Source organism: Salvelinus namaycush, chromosome 17 (genome assembly GCF_016432855.1).
Source record: "Salvelinus namaycush isolate Seneca chromosome 17, SaNama_1.0, whole genome shotgun sequence".
NCBI classification, from domain to species: Eukaryota; Metazoa; Chordata; class Actinopteri; order Salmoniformes; family Salmonidae; genus Salvelinus; species Salvelinus namaycush.
Window position 1 is genome coordinate 3,982,520 of NC_052323.1, and position 27,037 is coordinate 4,009,556.

General features: G+C 43.5%; 1 protein-coding gene across 1 annotated transcript in view; it reads right to left on the minus strand.

The window, feature by feature from the left end:
* Positions 1 to 27,037, minus strand: part of LOC120061868 (prominin-1-A-like) — a 113,543-nt gene that overhangs the window by 36,135 nt on the left and 50,371 nt on the right. Inside the window, exons 5-7 of the mRNA XM_039011648.1 lie at positions 759 to 879; positions 423 to 486; positions 37 to 126 (exon numbers count right to left, since the gene is read on the minus strand). Of these exons, the coding sequence (XP_038867576.1) occupies positions 37 to 126; positions 423 to 486; positions 759 to 879 (275 nt within the window). The remainder of the gene's footprint in view (positions 1 to 36; positions 127 to 422; positions 487 to 758; positions 880 to 27,037) is intronic.

Genomic DNA, 27,037 nt, shown 5'->3' on the forward strand with positions numbered 1-27,037 from the left:
TGAAAGAGGAAATGATATCATAAGTACAGGACGTACCACCAGCCATACTGAACGCTCCGTCCATTGCAGGACAGACCTCTTTACCCAATTCCTCATGAATCTTCCCTCCAAGCAGAGGACCCACATCTGAGGATGGGGAAATAGAATCATTATGTATTAGGGTTAGGGTCAATTCCATTTGAATTCAGGAAGTAAATAGAAGTTAAAAGTCCAATTTCTCTCACAGAAAAGCAACGGAGAAGAATTGGAATTGCAGTTGACTTCCTCAATCGACAGAATTGGAATGAAATTGACCACAACTCTGTTATGCATCTACTTCACGTTCGATATGTTGTTAACTTGATATGGCCATAGATTCATAGTTTTGTGCTGTAGACTGAACAGAGACAATATGGAGACGTGGCCTCAGGCACTGTACTTACTATCTAAGTCAGAAATGACTTTGTTCTTGGCAGTGGCGTATTGTGCTATTAGGTAATCAATTTGCTGTGAAAAGAAGAGCAGAATAAAGTTACAGAAATTGAGACACATGAGTCTGTTTTTTTGTCTGAGATTGTGTTGTTTTTTTGTGTCGAGATTGTGTTACTCTGTCAGTCTCTCTCTATCTCACACATACACACTCACATATTACTGTATGTACGCACGCACCCCTTGAGAAGCATACAATATACATTTAATATAATCATCTCTTACATTCTCTACTTTGTGTGCACACCTACAGAAATACTGTCATTGCAGCTATGGTAAAAAAGCTGTACCGTTGGCGTCTCGTTGGTAAAACTCTGCAGGTCCCTCAGGTTGCTACTGACCAATCTCCTCATGCCTTTGAGCTGAGAGCTCAGGTTCTGGTTAGCTGCATACGCACACAGTACTCCAGCCCTGCGGACAAACAACAAATACAACCACACAGAATGTTAAAAGAGATATAGGCTAGCACACTAAAATAAGAGCGCTTTAAATATTGTAATCCAGATATTCTAAGCTTTATGGCTGCAATTAAATTTAGAATCGGCTTCCTATTTCGCAACAAAGCCTCCTTCACTCATGCTGCCAAACATACCCTTGTAAAACTGACTATCCTACCGATCCTCGACTTCGGCGATGTCATTTACAAAATAGCCTCCAATTAGCAAATTAGCAAATTGGATGTAGTCTACCACAGTGCCATCTGTTTTGTCACCAAAGCCCCATATACTACCCACCACTGTGATCAGGATGCTCTCGTTGGCTGGCCCTCACTACATATTCGTCGCCAAACCCACTGGCTCCAGGTCATCTATAAGTCTATGCTAGGTAAAGCCCCACCTTATCTCAGCTCGCTGGTCACCATAGCAGCACCCACCTGTAGCACACGCTCCAGCAGGTATATTTCACTGGTCACCCCCAAAGTCAACACTTCCTTTGGCCGCCTTTCCCTCCAGTTCTCTGCTGCCAATGACAGGAACGAATGGCAAAAATCACTGAAGCTGGAGTCTTATATCTCCCTCTTTAACTTTAAGCATCAGCTGTCAGAGCAGCTTACCGATCACTGTACCTGTACACAGCCAATCTGTAAGTAGCACACCCAACTACTATATTGTTACTTATCCTCTTGCTCTTTTGCACCCCAGTATCTCTACTTGCATATCATCATCTGCACTCCAGTGTTAATGCTAAATTGTAATTATTTAGCCTATTTATGGCCTATTCGCGGCCTATACATGTACATAGATTTTTATATTGTGTTATTGACTGTACGTTTGTTTATGTGTAACTCTGTGTTGTTGTTTTTGTCAAACTGCTTTGCTTTATTTACATTTACATTTTAGTCATTTAGCAGACGCTCTTATCCAGAGCGACTTACAGTAGAGTGCATACATTTTTTATTACATTTTTACATTTTCATTACATTTTTTTACATACTGAGACAAGGATATCCCTACCGGCCAAACCCTCCCTAACCCGGACGACGCTATGCCAATTGTGCGTCGCCCCACGGACCTCCCGGTTGCGGCCGGCTGCGACAGAGCCTGGGCGCGAACCCAGCCCAGCCTGGGCGCGAACCCAGAGACTCTGGTGGCGCAGCTAGCACTGCGATGCAGTGCCCTAGACCACTGCGCCACCCAGGAGGTTATCTTGGCCAGGTCGCAGTTGTAAAGGAGAACTTGTTCTCAACTGGCCTACCTGGTTAAATAAAGGTGAACAATTTTTTTTTTATTAAAAATTACACAGGCAGCCAAATTCTGTTATTTTTCCACTAATTGGTCTTTCGACCCATCAGATCAGCTCTTTTTCCAATAATTGGGCAAAAGATCAGAATTGGTTGCCTGTGTAAATGCAGTCTATATTTGCTTATGATTTTATTGAAAGGCAATTCATGTCAAACTTTTGTTCACACCTTCTGTCTATACAGTTATGAATCCTGTACAGACCTCTAATCAGTTTACAAATACCACAAATAATCAATGGAGATGAAACATACTTTGAACTAGGGCATGGAGCCAGCTAATGACTGTACTTGATGTCCTGTCATCTATTGCCTTTATTGTTTTTGATTATTTTGATTATTTGTATGTGTTTTATTCTATGCACCACTCCACACAGAAGTTTGGGGGTGGGGGGATATTAAGTTGTTTGGATATGAATGTCCATATCTCCTTGGCCACATAGCCAACCATTATGACATCACCTGCTTCAGAATGCCGGTTCGCCAAATCAAGCTTCGTTCGCCGTAGAAACCGTCAATAACATTCTAAAATCCACAACATTCTAGAAACAGAATCAACATTCCCCCCATAAACACTTTCACCTTCTGAGAAGACAGGTCGTTTTGAGACAATCTGTGTACCTTTTTATTGCTAAAATGTCGCTGCATCTGTATAATGATGGCTACGAGTCTGACTCCAACTATCAGTCTGACCAGGGCTACGACTCAGGCTTTGAATCTGAATTGGAGTCAGAAGGCGCGTTAGAAGAGTCCAGAGAAGTGGGCCTCTTCATAGAGCCCACACCCTCCTCATCCTCAGATCAAGATCAGGTCCGTGAAGTCCCAGTGGCCAGGACCCATGCCCTGAGGGCTGAGGTGGACCAGGTAGTGGCCCTGGCCACAGCCCCTGTGGACCTGGAGGTCATGGTGGGTGAGCACAATGAGAGTCTCCAGAGCTCCAGCCCTGAGATCACCAGAGCACCTGTCTGTCTCATACTTGCCCCTCAGGTGGTTCCATCATGGGTCACCTGGTTTAGAAGCAGAGAGGCAGAACCAGAAAGCACTCACTCAGCCAGTTCTTTGAGTAATGGTGAGTATCAAATTCCAAGTTTATTAGGAAAACATCATCACATAGAACGTTTTTGAAGACAAATGGTGTCTTTTAGTGTTTTACTGATTGTGTGTATTGTCTTTCATTTCGTAGATTATAATGGTTTAGACGTGAAGCATCAAGAGTCTCCCATAAGTAATCCAGAGGACCAGAGGGTCCCACTCACCAAGAGAATGAGAGGATCAGAGGACTCTGACAGTTTCCTGATCCCTAGGTTGCCACCATGGGTCACATTTAAGAGGACCAGGGAGTCCGGCCCTTCTAGCAGCCCAGGCTGTTTCCAGCTAGAAGGCTCATCATGGAAGAAATGGAAGAGGTAGTCTATCTTTTGATCTCTTTATTTTTTTATCTTGTGTTTTTTTCTTTTATATATACAGTACCAGTCAAATGTTTGGACACACCTACTCATTCAAGGGGTTTTCTTCATTGTTCTATTTTCTACATTGTGGAATAATAGTGAAGACATCAAAACTATGAAATAGCACATATGGAATCATGTAGTAACCAAGAAAGTGTTAAACAAACGAAAATATATTTAATATTTTAGATTCTTCAAAGTAGCCACCCTTTGCCTTGGTGACAGCTTTGCACACTCTTGGCATTCACTCAACCAGCTTCACCTAGAAAGCTTTTCCAACAGTCTTGAAGGAGTTCCCACATATGCTGAGCACTTGTTGGCTGCTTTTCCTTCACTCTGCGGTCCAACTCATCCCAAACCATCTTAATTGGGTTGAGGTCGGGTGATTGTGGAGGCCAGGTCATCTGATGCAGCACTCCATCACTCGCCTTCTTGGTCAAATAGCCCTTACACAGCCTGGAGGTGTGTTTCAGATCATTGTCCTGTTGAAAAACAAATGATAGTCCCACTAAGCGCGAACCAGATGGGATGGCGTATATCGCTGCAGAATGCTGTGGTAGCCATGCTGGTTAAGTATGCCTTGAATTCTAAATAAATCACTGACAGTGTCACCAGCAAAGCACTTCATACTTCACGGTAGGAACTACACATGTTGAGATCATCCGTTCACCTACTCTGCGTCTCACAAAGGCACGTCGGTTGGAACCAAAAATCAAAAATTTGGACTCATCAGACCAAAGGACAGATTTCCACCGGTCTAATGTCCATTGCTCATTCCATTGCTAATTTCTTGGCCCAAGCTGTCATGGTTCCACCGGGGCCCTAGAGAATTTCTTTGTTACTCAGGTGTTGCTTATCATTTCATTTCAGCACCTGGGTCCAACCCCACCTCATCACAGCATGTTTCTGCCACAACATTGACCCAGCAGACATCAACCAGATTAGAGGTCATAACCTATCAAGGAGCACTGTTGGGAAGACGGTAAGAACAAATCTACGAGACCCTCCGGGCACTCACCGATTCCTTCCGTCCACGACACGCCCCCAATTCAGGAGGAGCCAATGCCCAAGTCTCATCGCCCAGTGCTACAGGTGTCGCCGTAGTTCCTCCAGGGAACCTGCACCAGGAAGCCAAGATCCCAACCCCTGAGCGGTATGACGGCCACCCGGGAGGATGCAAGGGGTTCCTCACTCAGTGCTCTCTGGTGTTCGAGCTACAGTCTTCCTCGTTCCACACTGATCGGGCCATGATCGCCTACAACATCTCTCTGCTCTCGAGCACGGCCCTGGCGTGGGCAACAGCTTTGTGGGAACAGCAGCCACCATCCTGCAGCTACACATTAGCCTTTACTGCCGAGCTGCGTCAAGTGTTTGTCCACCCAGTCGATGGACGAGAAGCAGCAAGGCGACTGTTCAGACTCCGCCAAGGGGTCCGATCTCCATTCAAGAAGCCAAGAGGTTGAACGCTCGCCAGGCTAGGTGGGCTCTGTTTTTTAACCAGTTCGATTTCACACTAGCCTATCGCCCGGGATCCAAGAATCATAAAGCAGACGCCCAACACGATGTCTCTAACAAGGAGAGGGACCCCGATAACCTGACCCTGGCGGGGGACCCACTAACAGACTTTACATTCCGCGATCAACCTGGTCCCGACTACTACAATGGGGACACTCCTCTAAATGAACTGGGCATCCAGGGGTTAATCGGACACTGGAGTTCCTGAGGTAGAAATTCTGGTGGCCCAACATGATTGAGGATGTGAGATCCTTTGCAGCCTTTTCCATCTGTGCCCAAAGCAAGTCTTCACATCAGCCACCAGCCGGGTTGCTCCAACCTCTACCCATCCCCAGCCGGTCCTGGTCTCATCTGTTGGTAGAATTTATCATTGGCCTACCTCCATCTCAGGGGCTTATCACTATCCTGATGGTCATCAATCAGTTCTCCAAGGCAGCCCATTTCATCGTCTTACCCAAGTTGCCATCAGCGAAAGAGACCGCTGATCATATGATTACCCATGTCTTTCGACTACACAGACTTCCCCAGGATATTGTCTCAGGTCGGGTGCCCCAGTTCGTCGCACGGTATTGGAAGGCCTTCTGCTCTCTGTTGGGGGCATCAGTGAGTCTCTCCCCGGGGTTCACCCACAGTCAAACTGAGCGGGCCAACCAGGAGCTCGGGAAGTTCCTTCGCTGCTTCGTCTCCACTCAGGCCAGCAACTAGAGCAGGTTCCTTGTCTGGACAGAGTATGCTCATAACCTCCCCCCCGAACAAGAGGCTGAAGAGGGGGTGCCATCAGCCGAGGCGTTCCTTCGATGATGTCGTCGCACCTGGATCAGAGCGTGATCCTCCTTGCCCGACATCATCAGGCAAACTGGCACTGAAGACCTTTTCGGCTCCTCCGTCCAGGTCAACGGGTGTGGCTGTCCACCCGTGATCTTCCCTTAAAGGGGGATTCACAGAAGCTCGCTCCTCGCTACATAGGACCCTTCAATATCCCGAGTCGCATCAACTTGGTTACCTATCGTCTCCAGCTTCCCAGGTCCACGAGGGTCTGTCCGTCCTTCCATGTCTCCCGTCTCAAGCTGGGAATGACTAATCTTCTCCTCTCACACCTGCTCCTCCGCCACCTCGACTTGTAGATGGTCCCCCGGCCTACACTGTCCGGCGTCTGTTGGAGGCTCGCCGGGTCCAACGGACCCTGCAGTACCTGGTGGACTGGGAGGGCTACGGTCCCGAGGAGCAGGCGTGGGTGCCGTCCCGGGACATCCTGGATCCGGGTCTGGTGATTACGTGGAGGTCGTCAGGGCTCCGCAGCTGGAGCCACTCCTAGAGGGGGCAGGGGTACTGTCATGATTCCTCCTGGCTGCAGAGACCGCCCTAGATACTTCGTTACTCAGGTGCTGCTTATCATTTCATTATGATTTCCCTTTTAAAAGAGGTGTGTTTTCTGTCCTTGTTTGCAGAAGCTTGATTTTGGTTGCCCTGTGTGTTTGTCGCCTGAGTTTCGAAGTCCTAGTGTTTGTTGTTATTTCAGTATTACTGTGATCCTTCTGTTACCTTATTTTTTTCAGTAAAGTATTTACGTTATCCTAAACCATTGATTCCTTGTCTGGTCCATTCGCTGCACCTGGGTCCAACCCCACCTCATCACACAAGCAAGTCTCTCTTTATTATTGGTGTCCTTTAGTAGTGGTTTCTTTGCAGCAATTCGACCATGAAGGCCTGATTTACGCAGTCTCCTCTGAACAGTTGATTTTGATGTGTCTGTTACTTGAACTCTGACGCATTAATTTGGGCTGCAATTTCTCAGGCTGGTAACTCTAATGAACTTGGTTTCTTTGCAGCAGAGGTAACTTTGGGTCTTCCTTTCCTGCGGAGGTCCTCATGAGAGCCAGCTTGATGGTTTTTGCGACTTCACTTGAAGAAACTTTAAAAGTTCTTGACATTTTCTGGATTGACTGACCTTCATGTCTTAAAGTAATGATGGCCTGTCATTTCTCTTTATATTTGAGCTGTTCTTGCCATAATATGGACTTGGTCATTTATCAAATAGGGCTATCTTCTGTATGCCACCCTTACCCTGTCACAACACAACTGATTGGCTCAAATGCGAAGGAAATAAATCCCACAAATTAACTTTTAATTGAAATGCATTCCAGGTGACTACCTCATGAAGCTGGTTGAGAGAATGCCAAGCGTGTGCAAAGCTGTCATCAAGGCAAAGGGTGGCTATTTTGAAGAATCTCAAATATAAAATATATTTGGATTTGTTTAACACTTTTTTTGGTTACATGATTCCATTTTTGTTATTTCATAGTTTTGATGTCTTCACTATTCTACAATGTAGAAAATAGTAAAAATAAAGAAACCCCCGAATGAGTAGGTGTGTCCACTTTCGACTGGTACTGTATATATTTTTTTGTGTCCTAGGGAGACTTGAAAGGTACTTAAAATCAAATGTATTATTAGGTCAGTTGAGGAGAGTGACATTGCCATTGTCCCAAATGTGACAAGGCCCAAGTATAGGAGAACATGGGAATCAAACCTTTGCCCAGGACGTTCTGAGTCCAAGGGAACCAATCAGAAGAGACAGAGGGTCTGATGAGGACACTGACTCAACTCAACTGATGTCAACCAATCTCAACTGACCTTTAATTGCATTTTGTATCAGTTATAAAATAAATGTACTGTTTTTTTCCGATATTAATAGAAAATAAAAATGTTTTAGATCTGCGATCTGATTTGTCCTTATCCTTATCTGTCTTACTTAAGATTTCAAAACATATATAAACAACATGTAAAGTGTTGGTCTCATGTTTCAAGACCTGAAAGAAAAAATCCCAGAAATGTTCCATATGCACAAAAAGCGTATTTTTCTTCAATTATGTGCAAAAATGTGTTTACATCCCTGTTATTGAGCATTTCTCCTTTGCCAAGATTATCCATCCACCTGACAGGTGTGGCATATCAAGAAGCTGATTAAACAACATGATCTTAACACAGGTACACCTTGTGCTGGGGACAATAAAAGGCCACTCTAAAATGTGCAGTTTTTTCACAGCCATTGAGTGCGACAACATTACACAGGCCACAATCAACAGCCTGATAAAGTCGATGCGAAGGAGATGTGTCGCGCTGCATGAGGCAAATGGTGGTCACACCAGATACTGACTGGTCTTCTGATCCATGCCCCTACCTTTTCTTTTAAGGTATATGTGACCAACAGATGCATATTTGTTGTCACGTCCTGACCAGAGTTCTTATGTGTTGTGTTTGTTTTAGTGTTGGTCAGGACGTGAGCTGGGTGGGCATTCTATGTTGTGTGTCTAGTTTGTCTGTTTCTGTGTTCAGCCTAATATGGTTCTCAATCAGAGGCAGCTGTCAATCGTTGTCCCTGATTGAGAATCATATATAGGTGGCTTGTTTTGTGTTGGGGATTTGTGGGTGGTTGTTTCCTGTGTCAGTGTTTGTGCCACACGGGACTGTGACGGTTAGTACGTTTGTTGTTTTGTATTTTGTCTAGTTTTCTTGTTATTAAATCATGGAAACTTACCACGCTGTACATTGGTCCTCCGATCCTTCTCGCCTCTCCTCTTCTGAGGAGGAGGAAGAGCTAGACTGCCGTTACATTTGCATTCCCAGTCATATGACATCCATAGATTAGGGCCTAATACATTTATTTCAATTGACTGATTTCCTCATATGAGCTGTAACTCATTAAAATCTTTGAAACTGTTGCATGTTGCGTTTATATTTCTGTACAGTGTAAACAACACCAAATTGTACCTAATAAATGTATCTTTATATTTGAGCTGTTCTTGCCATATTATGGAATGCATTCCAGGTGACGACGATCTGCCCATCTCTGCCAATTCACAAAAATGGTTCGCTCCTACAGACAAATCATATTCAAATCAAATCAAGCTTTATTTATACAGCACATTTCAGACTTGGAATGCAACGCAATGTGCTTTACAGGAAAAAAACAAAAAAACAATGAAAATAAAAGCTGAAATATTGACTACACAAAAAACACAAACTAAAAAACTAAAGAATGACAAACTGAACAACTAAAAAGCACTCTAAAGAAAAGCAAAGCTAGAAATGTGTTTTAAGATAAACATTTTCAATATGTCCACAGTTTCAGCCCCCCTCAGGTTCTCTGGCAGGCTATTCCAGAGGCTGGGGGCATAATAATTAAAGGTTGCCTCTCCATGCCTCTTGGTCCTAGGCTTTGGGACAGTTAAAATGCCAGTTCCAGAGGACCTGAGTGAGTCACGTGGCCGTGGCTTGCTATATAAAGCAAGCAGACAAGCATCAAGGCATTCAGTTACTGTTCGATTAAACGTTAGAATGGGCAAAACCAGTGACCTAAGCAACTTTGAGTGTGGTATGATCGTTCCAGTATCTCAGAAATGGCCGTCCTCGTAGTCTTTTCACGCATGACAGTGTCTAGGGTTTACCGAGAATGGTGCGACAAACAAAAAACAAAGTCAGCGGCAGTCCTGTGGGCGAAAACAGCTCGTTGACAAGAGGTCGAAGGAGAATGGGAAGAATTGTGCAAGCTAACAGGCGGGCCACAAACAGGCAAATAACGGCAACAGTGGTGTGCAGAACGGCATCTCGGAACGCACAACTCGTCGGTTCTTGTCACGGATGGTCTATTTCAACTCCTATCAGCCAAAAAAAAGAAGAAGCGGCTCCAGTGGGCACGCGATCACCAACGCTGGACAATTGAGGAGTGGAAAAACATTTCCTGGTCCAACGAATCTCAGTTCCTGTTGCGTCATGCTGATGGCAGAGTCAGGATTTGGCCAAAGCAAAACAGGCAAAAGCAAAACAGGCAAACTGCCTGGTGGCGGTGGTGTAGTGGTGTAGGGAATGTTTTCCTGGCACACGTTAGGTCCCTTGATATCAATTGAGCAACATTTCCATGACCTGAAGAATTCAGGCTGTTCTGGAGGAACTAGATGGGTGTACCTAATAAATAAACATTTTCAGATAATTGACAAAAATGGAATCCTTGTATAAGCACAGCAATAACATATAAATGCCAGCAGGTGGCAGTACAAGTCCTTACAGCAAAACCACTACCTGTTCCACCATCATTATAGGAATAGTGTACAGGGCCTACAACTGAATACAGTAACTGACCAACATAATCTGCTTATGTTCCCCCACCCTTCCTCTGGGAAAGTTAACTCATTTAATATGAAAAATACACACTGAAATGGTTGAAGGTGATATGCTGTGGCTCACTCAACTGAAATGATTTGAGATCTAGGCTTTACACTCTGTCATGTAACCTTTCAGGCAGTAAACATTCTGTAAAGTACATGCTAAACACATTACTGCATATTGTGAATAACTTACACATCTAAAAGAGTCACTTCCGTACTTAAAACAGTCCATACTGTGGCTCTGTGTGTTGTGCTTCTAGTGTTAATTAGCTCCAGGAACATCAAGGGGAACCTTGTCCATATATTAAGTTTTAATTTCCATGATTCCTTCTATCCCTCCTGAATACTAACCCTAGTTTCTAAAATGGTCAGAGTTTGATGAATAGTAACCCTAGTTTCTAAAATGGTCCGAATTGCTAGGTCAGGGGTTCCCAAACTTTTTTGGCCCACAACCCCATTTTGATATTAGAAAATTATTGCGACGTAAAAAAAAGTATTATTTTTATTTCAAAAAAATATTTTACCCCCTTTTTTGATCATGTCTCATCGTTGCAACTCCCCAATGGGCTCGGGAGGCGAAGGTCTAGTCATGCGTCCTCTGTTAAAAATGACCCGCCTTTACTGCCCTTCTTAACACCCGCCCGCTTAACGCGGAAGCCAGCCGCACCAATGTGTCGGAGTAAACACAGTTCAACTGACGACAGCCTGCAGACGCCCGGCCCGCCACAAGGAGTCGCTATAGCATGATGAGCCAAGTAAAGCCCCCCTGGCCAAACCCTCCCCTAACCCGGACAATGCTGGGCCAATTGTGTGCCGCCCAATGGGACTCCCGATCACAGCCGGATCAAACCTGGGTCTGTAGTGATGCCTCTATCGCTGCGATGCAGTGCCTTAGAAGGCTGTGCCACTCGGGAGGCCCCCTAATGTTTACTTTTAATGTGGGGCTATGGCAGTCAATTGCAAATTATTCTGACATAATGTCTCTTCTGGGTGTGCTTGATGCATGGCGTGTCAGAGCTTCTCAAAGTCAAGGGGCGTGGTCGACAGTGCGCACCTCATCTCTGCTGTCACATCCAACCTGGGTCGATATTTGGTTTTAGTGCCGATGAGAGCACCGAATCCAGCTTCACACAGATATGTGATGGCAAAGGGTAGCCTACCATGAGTTTCATGGTGCTTTCAAGACAACTGGGACCTCTGAAAAATACGAGGTCAAATCATGACGTCAGTGATCTTCAGGTTGGAATGTCAGAGCTCTAGAAAGAGGCCCGAGTTCCCGAGTTGGAATTCCGAGTTTAATGACCATTCAAAACAATTTTTCCCAGTTGGAGCTTGTTTTTCCCCAGTTTCCAGTTGTCTTGAACACACTGAAGTCAGAAGTCAGAGATTTCCGAGTCCCCAGTTGTTTTGAACGCAACATTAATGCTCAGAGGGCGACGGCAGGGTATTCCCTTTGAGTCAGGAACCAAAACCTCTCCGTAGTGACCCGTGAACGTATTGTCTGTAGCATTAGGTCACATGACAGCTCGATCAGCTGTTCGATTTCACTTACCGGCATGTCACCTGAGCCAGGATCACAGTCAAACGGATTGGGAAGTAGGTCCCAAAGTGCTCTTCCAAGCGTTGGAGGTGAGCAGTCATCACTCGTGTGGGACACTTACTGATGCTGTTTTCTGTTATTTTATTTGACATCCATTGTGAATGACAACAGTTCCTCTCTCAATGCAAAAAATCTTTCCAACACTCCCACTCGATACCCACCAAGCCTCGGAGTGAAATAGAACACTCTGATCCCATATCTCCACATAGTTTTGTGAACAGGCGTGAGCGCAGTGGATGTGGTTTGATGTAGTTTAAAATCAAAGCTACCTGCTGCAGTATATCTCCGATATCTGTGCTCAGCTCTTTTTCGTCCGAAACAATGCGTCTATATGGCAGAGGGAGACACATTCATAACTAGAGTGAAGAGGCTTGCCCGCCGTCCCGCCAAAGACGGAGCCCCATCTGTGCAAAAGCCCATCATTCAATCCCATACGGAATCTGTTTTTCATCAATATAGCCACGCTGCACACTGAACATCCCTAAGCCGTTTCATGCTTGGGAATCATGAGACAGAACAATATGTCTTCAGGAATAGCATCCCCTGACATCTATAGTGAACAAAAGTCAACGCGTGGGCATCTCGGCCCTCACAGCTAACGTCCATTTGGAGAGTTGTCTGAGTCGATCAGTCAGATTTTCCTCTTGAGGCTAGCAATAGCATAAATTCTTCGTTTAACAGTGTTATCTGACAAAGATATTGATGTGAGTTTCTGTGCCTCTGCCTCCCCACACATTGTTTTCACCATATCAGTTGCGGCCGGTAATATCAAAGTCTCTGCAATAGCGTGTGGTTTCATAGCGAAGCGAGCCTAGCCATTCAACGTGGGAATGATTCAAGTGCAACTGAGCTAGAAATTATATCATTCTTTTCAGGATTTTGGAAATGATCCGCGACCCCATGTTCATATCAGGCGACCACACAGGGGGTCGCGACCCCTAGTTTGGGAACCGCCCTGCTAGGTACGGTAGTGAGAGAGGGGCTTATAAGTAAAAGATTTGAGAAAAGACGGTGGAAGTGTCTATGGAGGTTGAGGTACGCAACCAGCAGTATGTGCTTTTGGGCAAAATGTTAACATTGGTTATGTCCCAAATGTCACTCTATTCCCTATATACTGTAGTGCAAAGTAGTGCACTTTATAGAGAATAGGGTGCATTTGGGATGCCTGGTCAAAGTGCAGTACACAAACAATATTGTACTGCGTATGTCATCTATAGAAATATGAAATGTTTTTTAATAATTAGCAAGCAGCTAAATAAAGAGATAGGATGACTCACTATAAGAATGAGTCAGAATGTCTGTTTTCCTATGGGGTTTTGAATGTTTTGATCAATTGAGATGGAGTGTGTGCATTCGGAGTGTGTGCTTTATGTCTGTGTTAGGAAAATGAGGTAAATTATTATTAGCATGGATTCCGATCTGTTTTGAATCACTCATGAGTCATTCATCCCAGATGTGTGTGTCTGTGTGTGTGGGGAGGGGGGGGGAGTACTATGTACTGTACAGTGTGTTTGTGTGTGTGCATGTTTCTTCTGTGTGTGTGTGTGTGTGTATGAACAGTGTCAGCCTCGCAGGGGCATCGTGGAGATAAAGTGGAGATACATGACCTGGGTAGGTGAATATAATGAGCGTTGCCATTCATGCTCACTCCATCACTCTCCCGCTTATGCTAACGGAATGTTAGCTCTAACGCTTGAGTGTTTACCACCGATGAAAGATACCCAGCTGTCCCTCTGCTCTGTCTCTCAGGCTGCTGTTCATTCATACTGCACCCTGGGACTGGAGCTGGTCTCACAGTGTGTGAGAGTGCTCTGTGTGCTCAATGTGTGTGTGTGTGTGTGTGTGCGCTCAGTGTGTGCTCATCATGCATTGAAATTATGAATCATCATGTGTATGTCATTGGCAGCTGTATCAGAAAGCATGCAGCCCTAACTGAGATTGCCCGTTTGTGTGTGGTATGTGTGCCTAGTCCTGAGGTTTTGTGCTGATGCTCATATAGATACAAGCTCTTGGGAGAGCAAAATGGAAATCATGGTGGCTATTGGCTAACATATATGTTGCATGGACATGATGCTACTAAAGCTAGGCAGTAGGCATTGAGGCAGGCGGATCAAGGGGGATTCAAAATGGCTACCAGACGACAAAGGCCTTTTGTGCAACTATCTCCCTCTCCCTCATTCTCTCACTTTAATGTCCCTTCTCCCATAATTTTTTCTCTCTCTCTCTTTCTGTGTACCTAACCCATTCATTCTTTCATTCTAATTATCTCTCTCTCCCTCTCTCCCTCTCTCCCTCTGTGTCAGCATTGTCCAGCAAGGTCAGCGGAATCTCTACCGAACAAAGGGGCTTGGAAGATGGCAGGAACTGTGGAAGAGAATGTACCCTGATCTAGTGACTACATTCTGATCTGAAACCGTAGCTCTCACCTGAGCAGGGAAACTGTCAACAGACTACAGCGTGTGCTACCCCCAATCAACGAGTCAACAAAACAAAATGTTTCAGTCGGAACGAGAAAAACAGCGACTCATCTTGCGATAGTTAGCTGTATAGCAACTTGACGAAATACGCTATGTGAAATGAAGGCCTACAAGAGCAACAAAGTCAATGAGACATGATATCATAACTCGATAACAAGTCATGATAACTGTGAACACAGTGTAGCACAAACTGTTGGCCTATAGCAAATAATATAGGCCAGTACTGCAGTGTAGCATTACACGGTCTAGTGGCTCCATGGCTTTGCTTGGGCTAACAATGGCCTGTATTCAGCTGTGTTGTGCTAGGACAGGACAGTGCTTTCCCAGTCCTCCTCTCTTTCACTCTCTCCAGTCTCTAGAGAGCCCCGTTTCTGTTTTCTATGAATGACAGGGGGGGGGGAGTCAACACTCTATTCAGGGTATGTAGGACTATTACAGCCCTGCTCCAACACACCCGATTCAGCCAAACAAGATACGAAAGATACTGACGAGTAGCTGATCAACAGAATCAGGTGTATTAGAGCAGGGCTGGAGCAAAAGACTGCATACCCAGTAGCTTTACAGGAGGAGGGTTGGCCATTGCTACTCTAGATGTACAACTTCCTAACAGGAACTGACCCACAGTCTCACAATCTGGTCTGCAAGATGCAGCACGCAGTAAGATGGAGCCTTATATATTTTGCTCAAAGGTAGAGTACCCACTAATTATAGGCCTTTAAATAACAGCTGTGTAACGCAACACAAGCTAGATTGAAATCAACAGGTCTTGGTTTTGTTGACGGAGTGATGCCTGGTATTATGAAGCCGGATCACATGTATAATAAATGGACAATAAAGTATGCTTCTCCTTTCACGTCACATTCACTGATATGATCTTTAGCACCATGCTTTGTGCGAAGACTGAACAATGCCATGAGTGTACGGTCTAAAATTAGGTGTAAAATGTAAAGTAAATGGATACTAAGATACACATGTAGCCTACATACCACAGAACTGTTTTTAGCACTGAGGCTAAGGAAAGAAAACGACTGCCATCATCTTTCAAACCATTTAACATACAGGATTATTTTCATCTGGCGTTAAGGCGGCGCTTTTGTCAAACTCACACTCATTGGCAATTTCAACTTGCAAAAGCTCTGATATTTTCCAACTCTGGCGCCAGGATTGGTCATTTACCTGTCTTATGTTAGCTCACTTGCGCTGAGGAGAGGGGTGGAAATATTTGAGGTGTGTACTGTGTCCTTAAGACTCACCAAAAAGATGGCCTTAGCGGTAACGCAATAGATTATGGCATCGATTTGGCCAGCGGAGGCACACGGTAGCCTAATCAGTAGCCTATAACCAATGCTATATTAAAATATCAGAAGCAACAAAACAGTCAACAGAAACTCAGCAAAAAAAGAAACGTCCCTTTTTCAGGAACGTCATTCAAAGATAATTCGTAAAAATCCCAAAACTTCACAGATCTTCATGTTAAAGGATTTAAACACTGTTTCTCACGCTTGTTCAATGAACCGTAAACAATTCATGAACGGTCGTTAAGACACTAACAGCTTACAGACGGTAGGCAACTAAGGTCACAGTTGTGAAAACTTAGGACACTAAAGAGGCCTTTCTGCGTCTGTCTCCCGATCCTTCATGCCAACGTGACACCCCGCGAACCTATAATGCTACCGCCAACGCTAAGATTTACCATCACGTTACGTTTGTTAAAATAGAGCCCATAATGTCATTATTAATTTTCTTTTCAAGCATACAGCATACTACTTAAAAAGTGGTACTATACTTCAAGAGCACAGCAAAGCTTGTGAATGACACGGTATGTCACTATTCTTACTAAAGACAACTATTAAGGCAACAACCACACACACAATATAAACTACATCAAAAAAATTAGAAAACATTCATCCATTTATTCTCAGGATATAACTTTGGAAGGATTCTCCCATTTTTCAAATCACAGACGGTCACGCTCAAAACCTGAATTTAGCTCAGCAACATCTCCCATGAAGAATGAACCAAAGTGAATACATAATTCAGTGCTACGCTAACTAAAAGGGCTTTGGCATTGCGAGACACTAACACACGACTTAGCCCCCCAGGGTACTGTCGTGTAAGGACACGGTGTCAGTTCCGAGCACCTAACACAAAGCACACAGTAACATAGCCCTTCCCCTCCAAGTTAGCTGTACGATGGAGGACAACAGGTCTTTTTGTGTTTGTGGGTGTGTGTGTGTGTGTGTGTGTGTGTGTGTGCAGTGCACCTACAGGAAACAGCACAGTCCTTCCCCTCCATGAACCCTGGGTAGTCATACTGTATGTATGTAGACAACAGGCGTTTCAGACCTTGATTTGTTGCCTTACGACTGCAAGACTGACAACAATGCTAGCGTCATTGACTCCATGCCAAGTAACCATGGTGGATGGCTGCTCAGGGTTGTATAAACTACTCAGGGTTTGCCATATCAACTCCGGTCCTAATTAAGAACCCAATATTGCATATTGGCACCATCATAAGCATACCTTGATAGATTTGTCATAAGCACCTATGGTCCCCTTGTAATGTCTTACTATCATAGTGAAAAAGGACGTTACACGGAACCCAAACCGGCCAAACTGGCAATTTAGCTAGCTAGCTTGCACTTGCTAGCTAATTTGTCTTATTTAGCTAGCTTGCTGTTGCTGTTTACCTGAAATGCACAAGGTCCTCTACTCCACCAATTAATCCACACATAAAACGGTCAACCGAATCGTTTCTAGTCATCTCTCATCCTTCCAGGCTTTTTCTCCTTTTGACTTTATATTGCGATTGGCAACTTTCATAAATTAGGTGCATTACCGCCACTGACCTCGTCCGTCTTTCAGTCACCCATGTGGGTATAACCAATGAGGAGATGGCACGTGGGTATCTGCTTCTATAAACCAATGAGGAGATGGGAGAGGCAGGACTTGCAGCGCGATCTGCGTCAGAAATAGAACTGATTCTATTTTAGCCCTTGGCAACGCCGAAGCTCATTGGCTCGCACGAGCAGTGTGGGTGCAATAATTGAATAATATAGATTTCAAAATGTATTTTGCAACGCTCGCATCAGACATGGAGTGACCAGAGTATTTGTATTTAATAACCTAGTCCTTGTTAGGTTATTATCCCCAGCTTAACAAAGCTAATTTTGTAGAGACATACATTAGCAGCTGCTAGCTTAGCTTGGTCATGTGTCTTCTCTATGGTTAAGTCTAATGGACAACACACAAGCAGAAGTGAAGTTAAGACTCCTTGAAACAATGGGGTTAACACTACTGACATCACATGTTTTGTGAATCAGAGAAGACATAAAGGGATTGGATCATTGAAATGGAATCATTACGTCTGCATTAAGGGGTTGGGAATTGTGTGTCAAGCAAATCCATAAACACACACTGTCCCTTTAAGATTGCACTGTATAACATAAAGTAGGGGTATTTAACATGGGGTCCACAAAAAGTTTGGACACACCTACACATTCCAGGGTTTTTCTTTATTTTGACCCTTTTTGTACATTGTAGAATAATTGTGAAGACATCAAAACTATGAAATAACACATATGGAATCATGTAGTAACCAAAAAAAGTGTTAAACAAATTAAAATATACTTTATAATTGACATTCTTCAAAGTAGCCACCCTTTGCCTTGATGACAGCTTTGCACCCTCTTGGCATTCTCTCAACCAGCTTAATGAGGTAGTCACCAATTTCTTTCTTTCTTAATGCGTTTGAGCCAATTAGTTGTGTGTGACAAGGTAGGGGTGGTATACAGAAGATAGCCCTATTTGGTAAAAGACCAAGTCCATATTATGACAAGAACAGCTCAAATAAGCAAAGAGAAATGGCAGTCCATCATAAACTTAAGACATGAAGGTCAGTCAATCTGGAAAATTTCAAGAACTTTTCAAGAAAGGTTTTTCAAGTGCAGTCTCAAAAACCATCAAGCGCTATGACGAAACTGGATCTCATGAGGACTGCCAGAGGAAAGTAAGACCCAGAATTACAAGTGCTGCAGAGGATAAGTTCATTAGAGTTAACTGCACCTCAGATTGCAGCCCAAATAAATGTTTCACAGAGTTCAAGTAACAGACACAGCTCAACATCAACTGTTCAGAGGAGACTGTGTGAATCAGGCCTTCATGGTCGAATTGCTGCAAAGAAACCACTACTAAAGGACACCAATAAGAAGAAGATACTTATTTGGGCCAAGAAACATGAGCAATGGACGACATTAAACCGGTGGAAATCTGTACTTTGGTCTGATGAGTCTAAATTGGAGATTTTTGGTTCCAACCGCCGTGTCTTTGTGAGACGCAGAGTAGGTGAACGGATGATCTCCACATGTGTGGTTCCCACCGTGAAGCATGGAGGATGAGGTGTGATGTGTGGGGGTGCGTTGCTGGTGACACTGTCTGTGATTTTTTTTGAATTCATGGCATACTTAACCAGCATGGCTACCACAGCATTCTGCAGCGATACACCATCCCATTTGGTTTGCGCTTAGTGGGACTATAATTTGTTTTTCAACAGGAGAATGACCCAAAACACACCTCCAGGCTGTGTAAGGGTTATTTAACCAAGGAGAGTAATGCCCACCCGTTTAACTAGCTAAAAAGCTGCTCTTAGTGAAACTATGTTTGGAGTCACTTTTTGTAGCTAATAGGATATGTTAAGAGTTAATGTGCCGAGGTCAAAATAATGAAATAAAACCCAAATCTATTCATTTAAAAATGTTGCTTACTACTCCTTGCCATTATCATTCACCTAATGATAAGACAACATACTGTACATGTGTTTATTTCTATATGCTATGGTATGATGGGGTCCTTAGCCATCTAACCAACGCTCAAGACAATTCTATTGCTGTGATTTCAGGGTCCCTTAGATTCTCTCTCTCCAGTGAGAAGTCCCTCCAAGCTGCCACTGGACACAAATATCCCCAGTCAAGCGGAGGACTGGCATCACTGTGATGTTGCCTATGGTCATTCACTGGGCCAGCCAGTGCCCAGTATAGCTGCACGCAACCACACACACACGCAACCACACACGCACACACACAACCACACACACACGCACACAGGGGAACATGCAGGTTTGTAAACATAATACATTAAAGTCAGGAAATTCCGTGTTTGTGTGCATGCATGCATATGTGTGTGTGTGTGTGTGTGTGTGTGTGTGTGTGTGTGTGTGTATGTGTGTGGTGTTGTGTGGTGTCTTGTCTGTGTGCAATAATGTGTGTGTAACACATTCATGTCAGGGAATTGCTGCCACATGTTTGTTTGTGCATGTGCATGAATGTGTCCATTCACATGTGTGAGTGTATGTGCCGGTGTCTGCGTGTGCGTGACATAGCTTTTCTATCTCCTAACCAGAAAGATAACGCCGTTCCCCCCTATAGGGCCTGACCTATAGCCTATCATAATCACGTTAATAAATTGTGTGTGTGTGTGTGTGTGGGGTAGGGTTGGAGGTTGGAGGGTAATAAAGGAAATATATAAAAAAAATAACTAATTAATAAATAAAACATTTGGTTATAACAAACTCCAAACACAGTAATGTTGACAGTAAAACGGATGCGGAGGATATGAAAAATAAACTCGAAACGGGCAAATATTTACTGGTTGCTCAGGAGGGAAAGGGGAAGTCAGATTTGTCGAAGACATTTGACTTAGTTGTGGAAACTACGGGAGATCAAGAAAAAGGAGGGTATAGGAGCAAGCGTTGCGTGAATATTGTGTGCCAAACAGTTGCTGTTAGATTACAATATTTCGTCTGACCATTTGGAACAGTGTAAACAACACTTAAATAAGTGTACCAGAGTCTGTTCTATATAAAGCCTTTATTACAGCAGACTAAAAACAGTTGAATGCATTCGTGAATTGCGGTTTATTTATTGTTTACGCTAATTATTCAAAGCTCCATTTGTTATTGAATTAAAAGTCAAATGCGTGATTGACTTTCGCATCCGTAGCCTTAAAACTCCTCCCAAGTGCAAGTGCACTGTTTAGCTCACATCTGAAGGCTTGGGGGCATTTAGGGCGTCTACTGCGGATCGCTAAAACATCCTAATGATTATGATCACACTTCCTCAATTCAAATATTATGGCGACACTATACCAAAATGGTTTGGTATGGTTTAGAAACTTGGGAACCCAAGCTATTTCCAAATCTTTAGGTCAGTTGTATGCTGCTTTGCGATCTATTAACAGCGAGGGTTACATTAAAATAGGCGTAATATTTTTTTACTGATGCATTTGGCAATATTCAATTCATACACACAAAACATATGAACACAAGCATTCACTGCGAAAGTTGATATGCAGTGCATTCGAAAAGTGTTCAGACCACTTCTCTTTTCCCACTTTGTTACGTTACAGCCTTATTCTAAAATGGATTAAATAGTTTTCCCCCCTCATCACACAATACCCCATAATGACAAAGCAAAAAAAGATTTTTGTATTAAAAATACAAAACTCAAATATACCATTTACATAACTATTCAGACCCTTTGCTCAGTACTTTTTTGAAGCACCTTTGGCATCGATTACAGCCTTGAGTCCACTTGGGTATAACACTACAAGCTTGGCACACCTGTATTTGGGGAGTTTCTCACATTCTTCTCTGCAGATCCTCTCAAGCTCGGTCAGGTTGGATGGGGAGCGTCGCTGCACAGCTATTTTCAGGTCTCTCCAGAGATGTTTAATTGGGTTCAAGTCCGGGCTCTGGCTGGGCAACTCAAGGACATTCAGAGACCCGAAGCCACTCCTGTGTTGTCTTGGCTGTGTGCTTAGAGTCGTTGTCCTGTTGGAAGGTGAACATTCACCCCAGTCTGCGGTCCTGAGCGCTCTGTGGCAGGTTTTCATCAAGGATCTTTCTGTACTTTGCTCCGTTCATCTTTCCCTCAATCCTGACTAGTCTCCCAGTCTCTGCCCCTGAAAAACATCCCCATAGCATGCTTCACAGTAGGGATGGTGCCAGGTTCCCTCCAGACGTGCCGCTTGGCATTCAGACCAAAGAGTTGAATACTGGTTTCACAGACCAGAGAATTTTGTCTGGTCTGAGAGTCTTTAGTTGCCTTTTAGCTCCAAGCCGGCTGTCATGTGCCTTTTACTGAGAAGTGGTTTCCATCTGGCCACTCTACCATAAAGGCCTGATTGGTGGAGTGCTGCAGAGATGGTTGTCCTTCTGGAACGTTCTCCCATCCAAAGGAACTTTGGAGCTCTGTCAGAGTGACCATCGGGTTCTTGGTCACCTCCCTGACCAAGTCCTTTTTACCACGATTGCTCAGTTTGGCCAGGCGGCCAGCTCTAGGAAGAGTCTTGGTGGTTCCAAACTTCTTCCATTTAAGAATGATGGAGGCCACTATGTTCTTGGGGACCGTCAATGGTGCAGACATTCTGTGCCTCGAAACTATCCTGTCTCGGAGCTCTACGGTCAATTCCTTCGACCTCATGGCTTGGTTTTTGCTCTGACATGCACTGTCAACCGTTGTACCTTATATAAACAGGTGTATGCCTTTCCAAACCATGTCCAATCAATTGAATTTACCACAGACAAACTCCAATCAAGTTGTAGAAACATCTCAAGGATGATCAATGGAAACAGTATGCACCTGAGCTCAATTTCGAGTCTCAGAGGAAAGGGTCTGAATACTTAAGTAAATAAGGTATTTCTGTTTTTTATTTGTAGTACATTTGCAAAAATTTATAAAAACCTGTTTAGCTTTGTCATTATGGGGTATTGTGTGTAGATTGACGAAGAAAAACATGTATTTAATCAATTTTAGAATAAGGCTGTAACGTACCAAAATGTGGAAAGGTCAAGGGGTCTGAATACTTCCTGAATGCACTGTATGTAGGCCCTTCATATATAGGTCATGAGCAGCACTTCGTTACATTTATGTCGAATCAGTTATTCCACGGGACTAGCATTATCAGAGGACCTTGGAGTTCGCCAAAAAACATTATTCTGGCTGGAATTCTTACTCTCCTGCCATGTACAAATTACTGACATGGCAGATTCAGACTGGACAAAAATTACAGAGGTGCTGTTTTTTGTGCTTGTGCACATAATTACATTACCTGACCACCCCCAGTAAAACTAATCCCGTCCGAATAGGGCTTAAGGCCAGGGCTGTTTCCTCGTCTCTGCTGCTGCTGCCTCCGCTGCATTGTTCTCAATCCCAATATGCTGGTTCATTTTGCTATTATGCACACAGCAACATAGGGAAAGGCACGAATTCTACGGCACACTGAAGATTATGTTTCAGAACAGCGGACAGCGACCATATCCAAAGCGCATTTGTTATAAAATAATATTCGCTTTATTAGTGTTGCACCATTATTTTTACATAATATAACCAAATACAATGTCAGTATCACATGTCTTAGAGTGATGGACTGTGCCATCCCCGTGGCCTCCGCAACTGATTAGTCCGCTGAGACGAATCAGACAGGTGTCTTGTGCACCATGAAAAAACAAATTATTGCGACTGCTCGACAAAAGAAATCTCAGTCAACCAAACAATCAGTCGACTAAATGGAGTCAGCCCAACTATCATCTATAATGTTCAGCCCTTTTTCTCCATTCCCTCAACTTCAGATTGTAAACGAGCGAACATTAAGCAACAATGCTTTTTAAAACCCGCAAAGATTTGTCACGGCGTTACTGCCTCATTACTGAATTTACCCTGAGAAAGTTCAATAGTTCAACAGCTAATGATGCTACAGTAATCATTATTTACACCATAGTACGCTTTCATTAACAGGGGTAATAATATCTCTCCTCAGTCACCTGTCTGGGGCTCATCATTTCGTGGAGCCTGATATTATTAGTTTGGGCTTCGATGACTCAAAATCTGCGCTAAGATGTAAGATGGGCCCTCCCCTGTCTGTCTGTGGGACGGTCGATCTGTCTCTCCCGTCAGACGGTCGGTCTGTGTTGTCTGTCTGTGTGGTCTGTCTGTCTGTGTTCCCGCTTGCCAGTTTGTACTGTCCCTCCGTCCGTTCGTCCATCTGCCGTCCCTCTGCCTCTGTCTTGTCTATCTGTATCGTGCTAAAGCAGATGCTTTGCTCTCAGAGCTACAGTACAGCGGTGCCACCCTTTCATATCGCTCTCAAATGACAACAAGGCCCAACGGCAGGAGTTTAGTGCCTTGGCAACAGCTTCTGGGGAGCTCACTGTTGGCTGAGAGAGGTGGCTGTGGAGGGATATAATCATCTGACAATAATGATGTGCAGGGAAAGGTAGTGTGTGTAAGATCCATACAGTATTCAAATACAGGTTAAGTACTGTATGGCTCTATACTGTAGTGTGTGCTTATGTGAAGAAGCAAAAACAATCCATCTCATATGTCACATATTAATATCACATTATATTAAGGTCAGCTCAGCCAAAATGCCACAAATGGTGTATTATTTGTGAACAAGAGAGTGTAAGACAAGTACCAGCTTGTGAGGTGATAACAATGTAATACCTGGAAGATTAAAGGTTGATTTGAAGGTTTCATCTGATACAGTAACACATGTAGAGTATAGTAGAAGTCAAAACAATACAGCCCCCAAATCTACTGATTGAAGAATACCATGGCTATTCCTTTAAATCCTACAACTCTCTGAAGTCATTTCTGATTCCTTTGTGACAGATTTAACTTAATACTCAACCCAATATCAAAGGAATCTACTAAAAATAGCCATGCGCATGATGTGTCCCTGTGGTGTGCGAGTGTGTGTTGAGGTGTGTGAAAGTGTGTGTGTCTATGTGTTTGTATGTAGGCATGTGCCTGAGTTTGTGTGCGTGCATTTGTGCATGCGCTTATGCGTCTATGTGTGAGTCTGCGCCTATGAGTGTGTCTGTGTGTTCAGCTCACCATGGCGTGTAACACCACACTGACAGTGTTCTGTGCACCCGGAGAAAGCAGGGCAGTGATGAGAATTTGTTTCAACACACTAATTGGGTCACGTCGTTAATTATTAATCAAGCACATCTTGTGTTGTTAAAGACATAAGGCAGAATGGAGCCCCCAATACATCACACAGTGCCTTCAGAAAGTACTCATACCCCTTGACGTTTTCCATATTTTGTTGTGTTACAAACTGGGATTCAAATGTAGTTAATTGTAATTTTTTGATCAAAGAGCAACATAAAATACTCTGTAATGTTAAAGCGGAAGAAATATTCTAACATTTGTACAAAAAAATAAAAGTAAAAAAAAGAAGCAAAAAAATATATATATATACTGTATATATCTTGATTACATAAGTATTCACACCCCTGAGTCAATACATATTAGAATCACATTTGGCAGGGATTACAGTTTTGAGTCTTTCAGGGTAAGTCTCTAAAAGCTTTGCACACCTGGATTGTACAATATTTGCACATTATTCTTTTTTAAATTCTTCAAACTGTAAAGTTGGTTGTTGATCATTGCTAGACAGCCATTTTCATGTCTTGCCATAGATTTTCAAGCCGATTTAAGTCAAAGCTGTAACTAGGCCACTCAGGAACATCCAATAGGCGCTTTCACACTGCGCCTTAGCCCTGGGCTAAGGGAGACTTTAGCCTGGGGCTAAGCGAGTGTTCACAATTGCACATTGTAAAGTGGGCTAGCACCAACTTTAGCCCAGGGCTAGCTGGCCCTGCTCCGGAGCAGGGTCGGCACCTGCTTTTCAGGGTTAGCCCCAGAAACACGGTGCCAAAATAGCCCGTTGTGAAACGGATTCAAGAACAACGCCTACAAGGCTCACTGTCCATCACAAAAGCGGCACTTTCATGCTCGTGACGCCTGTAATGTACATTTATACTATTTAAACCAAAATACTTTAATCCGTGCAAAAACATTGGTTGCTCTGCCTAACAAAAATGTTTGCTATGCAGGCTGGCTAACCTCTTCTCACTTAGCCAACTAAAGCTACAAACTCTACAGCTGGAAGGGCAGCAGACGCTACATTTCCCTCTGTTTTCATTGCTTTTCTATTGACATATATCCACGCTAATAATATTGTTGCATGATTTCGCCTGGATCAGAAAAGTTGATGTATCGATCGTTTGCACGCATTTGCTTTACAGGGGCGAGATTGAATTTCAAAAGTTAAACATTGTTCCCGATGTCGGAACAGGCAGACAGCAAGGTTTGTACAAACCATCACTGTGTTGGAAATCAAATGCTGGGCTAGAAGCAAGAGGAAATAATGTGTTAATAAATGTTGTATTGCTTATAACATTGGTCGTGTGTCAGAGGTAGAATGTCGGTCGCATGTTGTGTTTGTCCGCGTTATCCCAGGGATTTTGAATACAAGTGTGAATCCTTAGCTCAGGGCTAAAGCACAGACCAGGGTTAGCCTGTGTGAACACAGGCTAAGCTAGCACAGGGACAGTCTAGCCTGGAGCTAAGATAGCCCAGGACTAAAAACAATGCCATTGTGAAAAGGCCTAATGTAGACCTGGTAAGCAACTACAGTGTATATTTGGCATGTGTTTTAGGTTATTGTCCGGCTGAAATGTGAATTTGTCTCCCGGTGTCTGTTGGAAAGCAGACTGAACCAGGTTTTCCTCTAGGATTTTGCCTGTGCTTAGATCAATTCTGTTTCTTTTAATACCCCCAAAAACATATTCATAACATGATGCAGCCACCACTATGCTTGAAAATATATTGAGTGGTACTCAGTGATGTGTTGTGTTGGATTTGCCCCAAACATAACACTTTGTATTCAGGACATGAAGTTAATTTATTTGCCCCATTTTTTTGCAGTTTTACTTTAGTGCCTTAACGCAAACAGGATGCATGTTTTGGAATATTTCCATTCTGCACAGGCTTCCTTCTTTTCACTCTGTCATTTATGTTAGTATTGTGGATTAACTACAATGTCGTCGATCCATTCTAAATGTCCTCCTATCACAGCCATTAAACTCTGCAACTGTTTTAAAGTCACCATTGGCCTCATGGTGAAATTCCTGAGCGATTTCCTTCCTCTCTGGCAAATGAGTAAAGAAGGACACCTGTATCTTGGTAGTGACTTTGTGTATTGATACACCATCCAAAGTGTAATTAATAACTTCACCATGCTCAAAGGGATTTATTCAATGTCTGTTGTTTTATTTTTTTTTACCCATCTACCAATAGGTGCCCTTCTTTGCGAGGCATTGGAAAATCTCTCTGGTCTTTGTGGTTGAATGTGTGTTTGAAATTCACTGCTTGACGGAGGGTCCTTACAGATTACTGTATGTGTGGGATACAGAGATGAGGGAGTTATTCACACAGAGTTTATGCAACTTATGTGACATGTTAAGCACATTTTTACGCGTTAACTTATTTAGGCTTGGCATAACATAGGGGTTGAAAACGTATTGACTCAAGACATTTTAGCTTTTCATCTTTAATTCATTTGTAAGTAACATAATTCCACTTCGACATTATGGGGTATTGTGTGTAGGCCAGTGACAAAAAAATCGAAATGTACTCAATTTGAAATTGAGGCTGTAACACAACAAAATGTGGAAAAAGTCAAGGGGTGTGAATATTGTCTGAAGGCACTGTATATTTGTACACCTTTTCTGTATCTCATGTTAATACTTCTAGACAGGGACAGATATAACATACTTG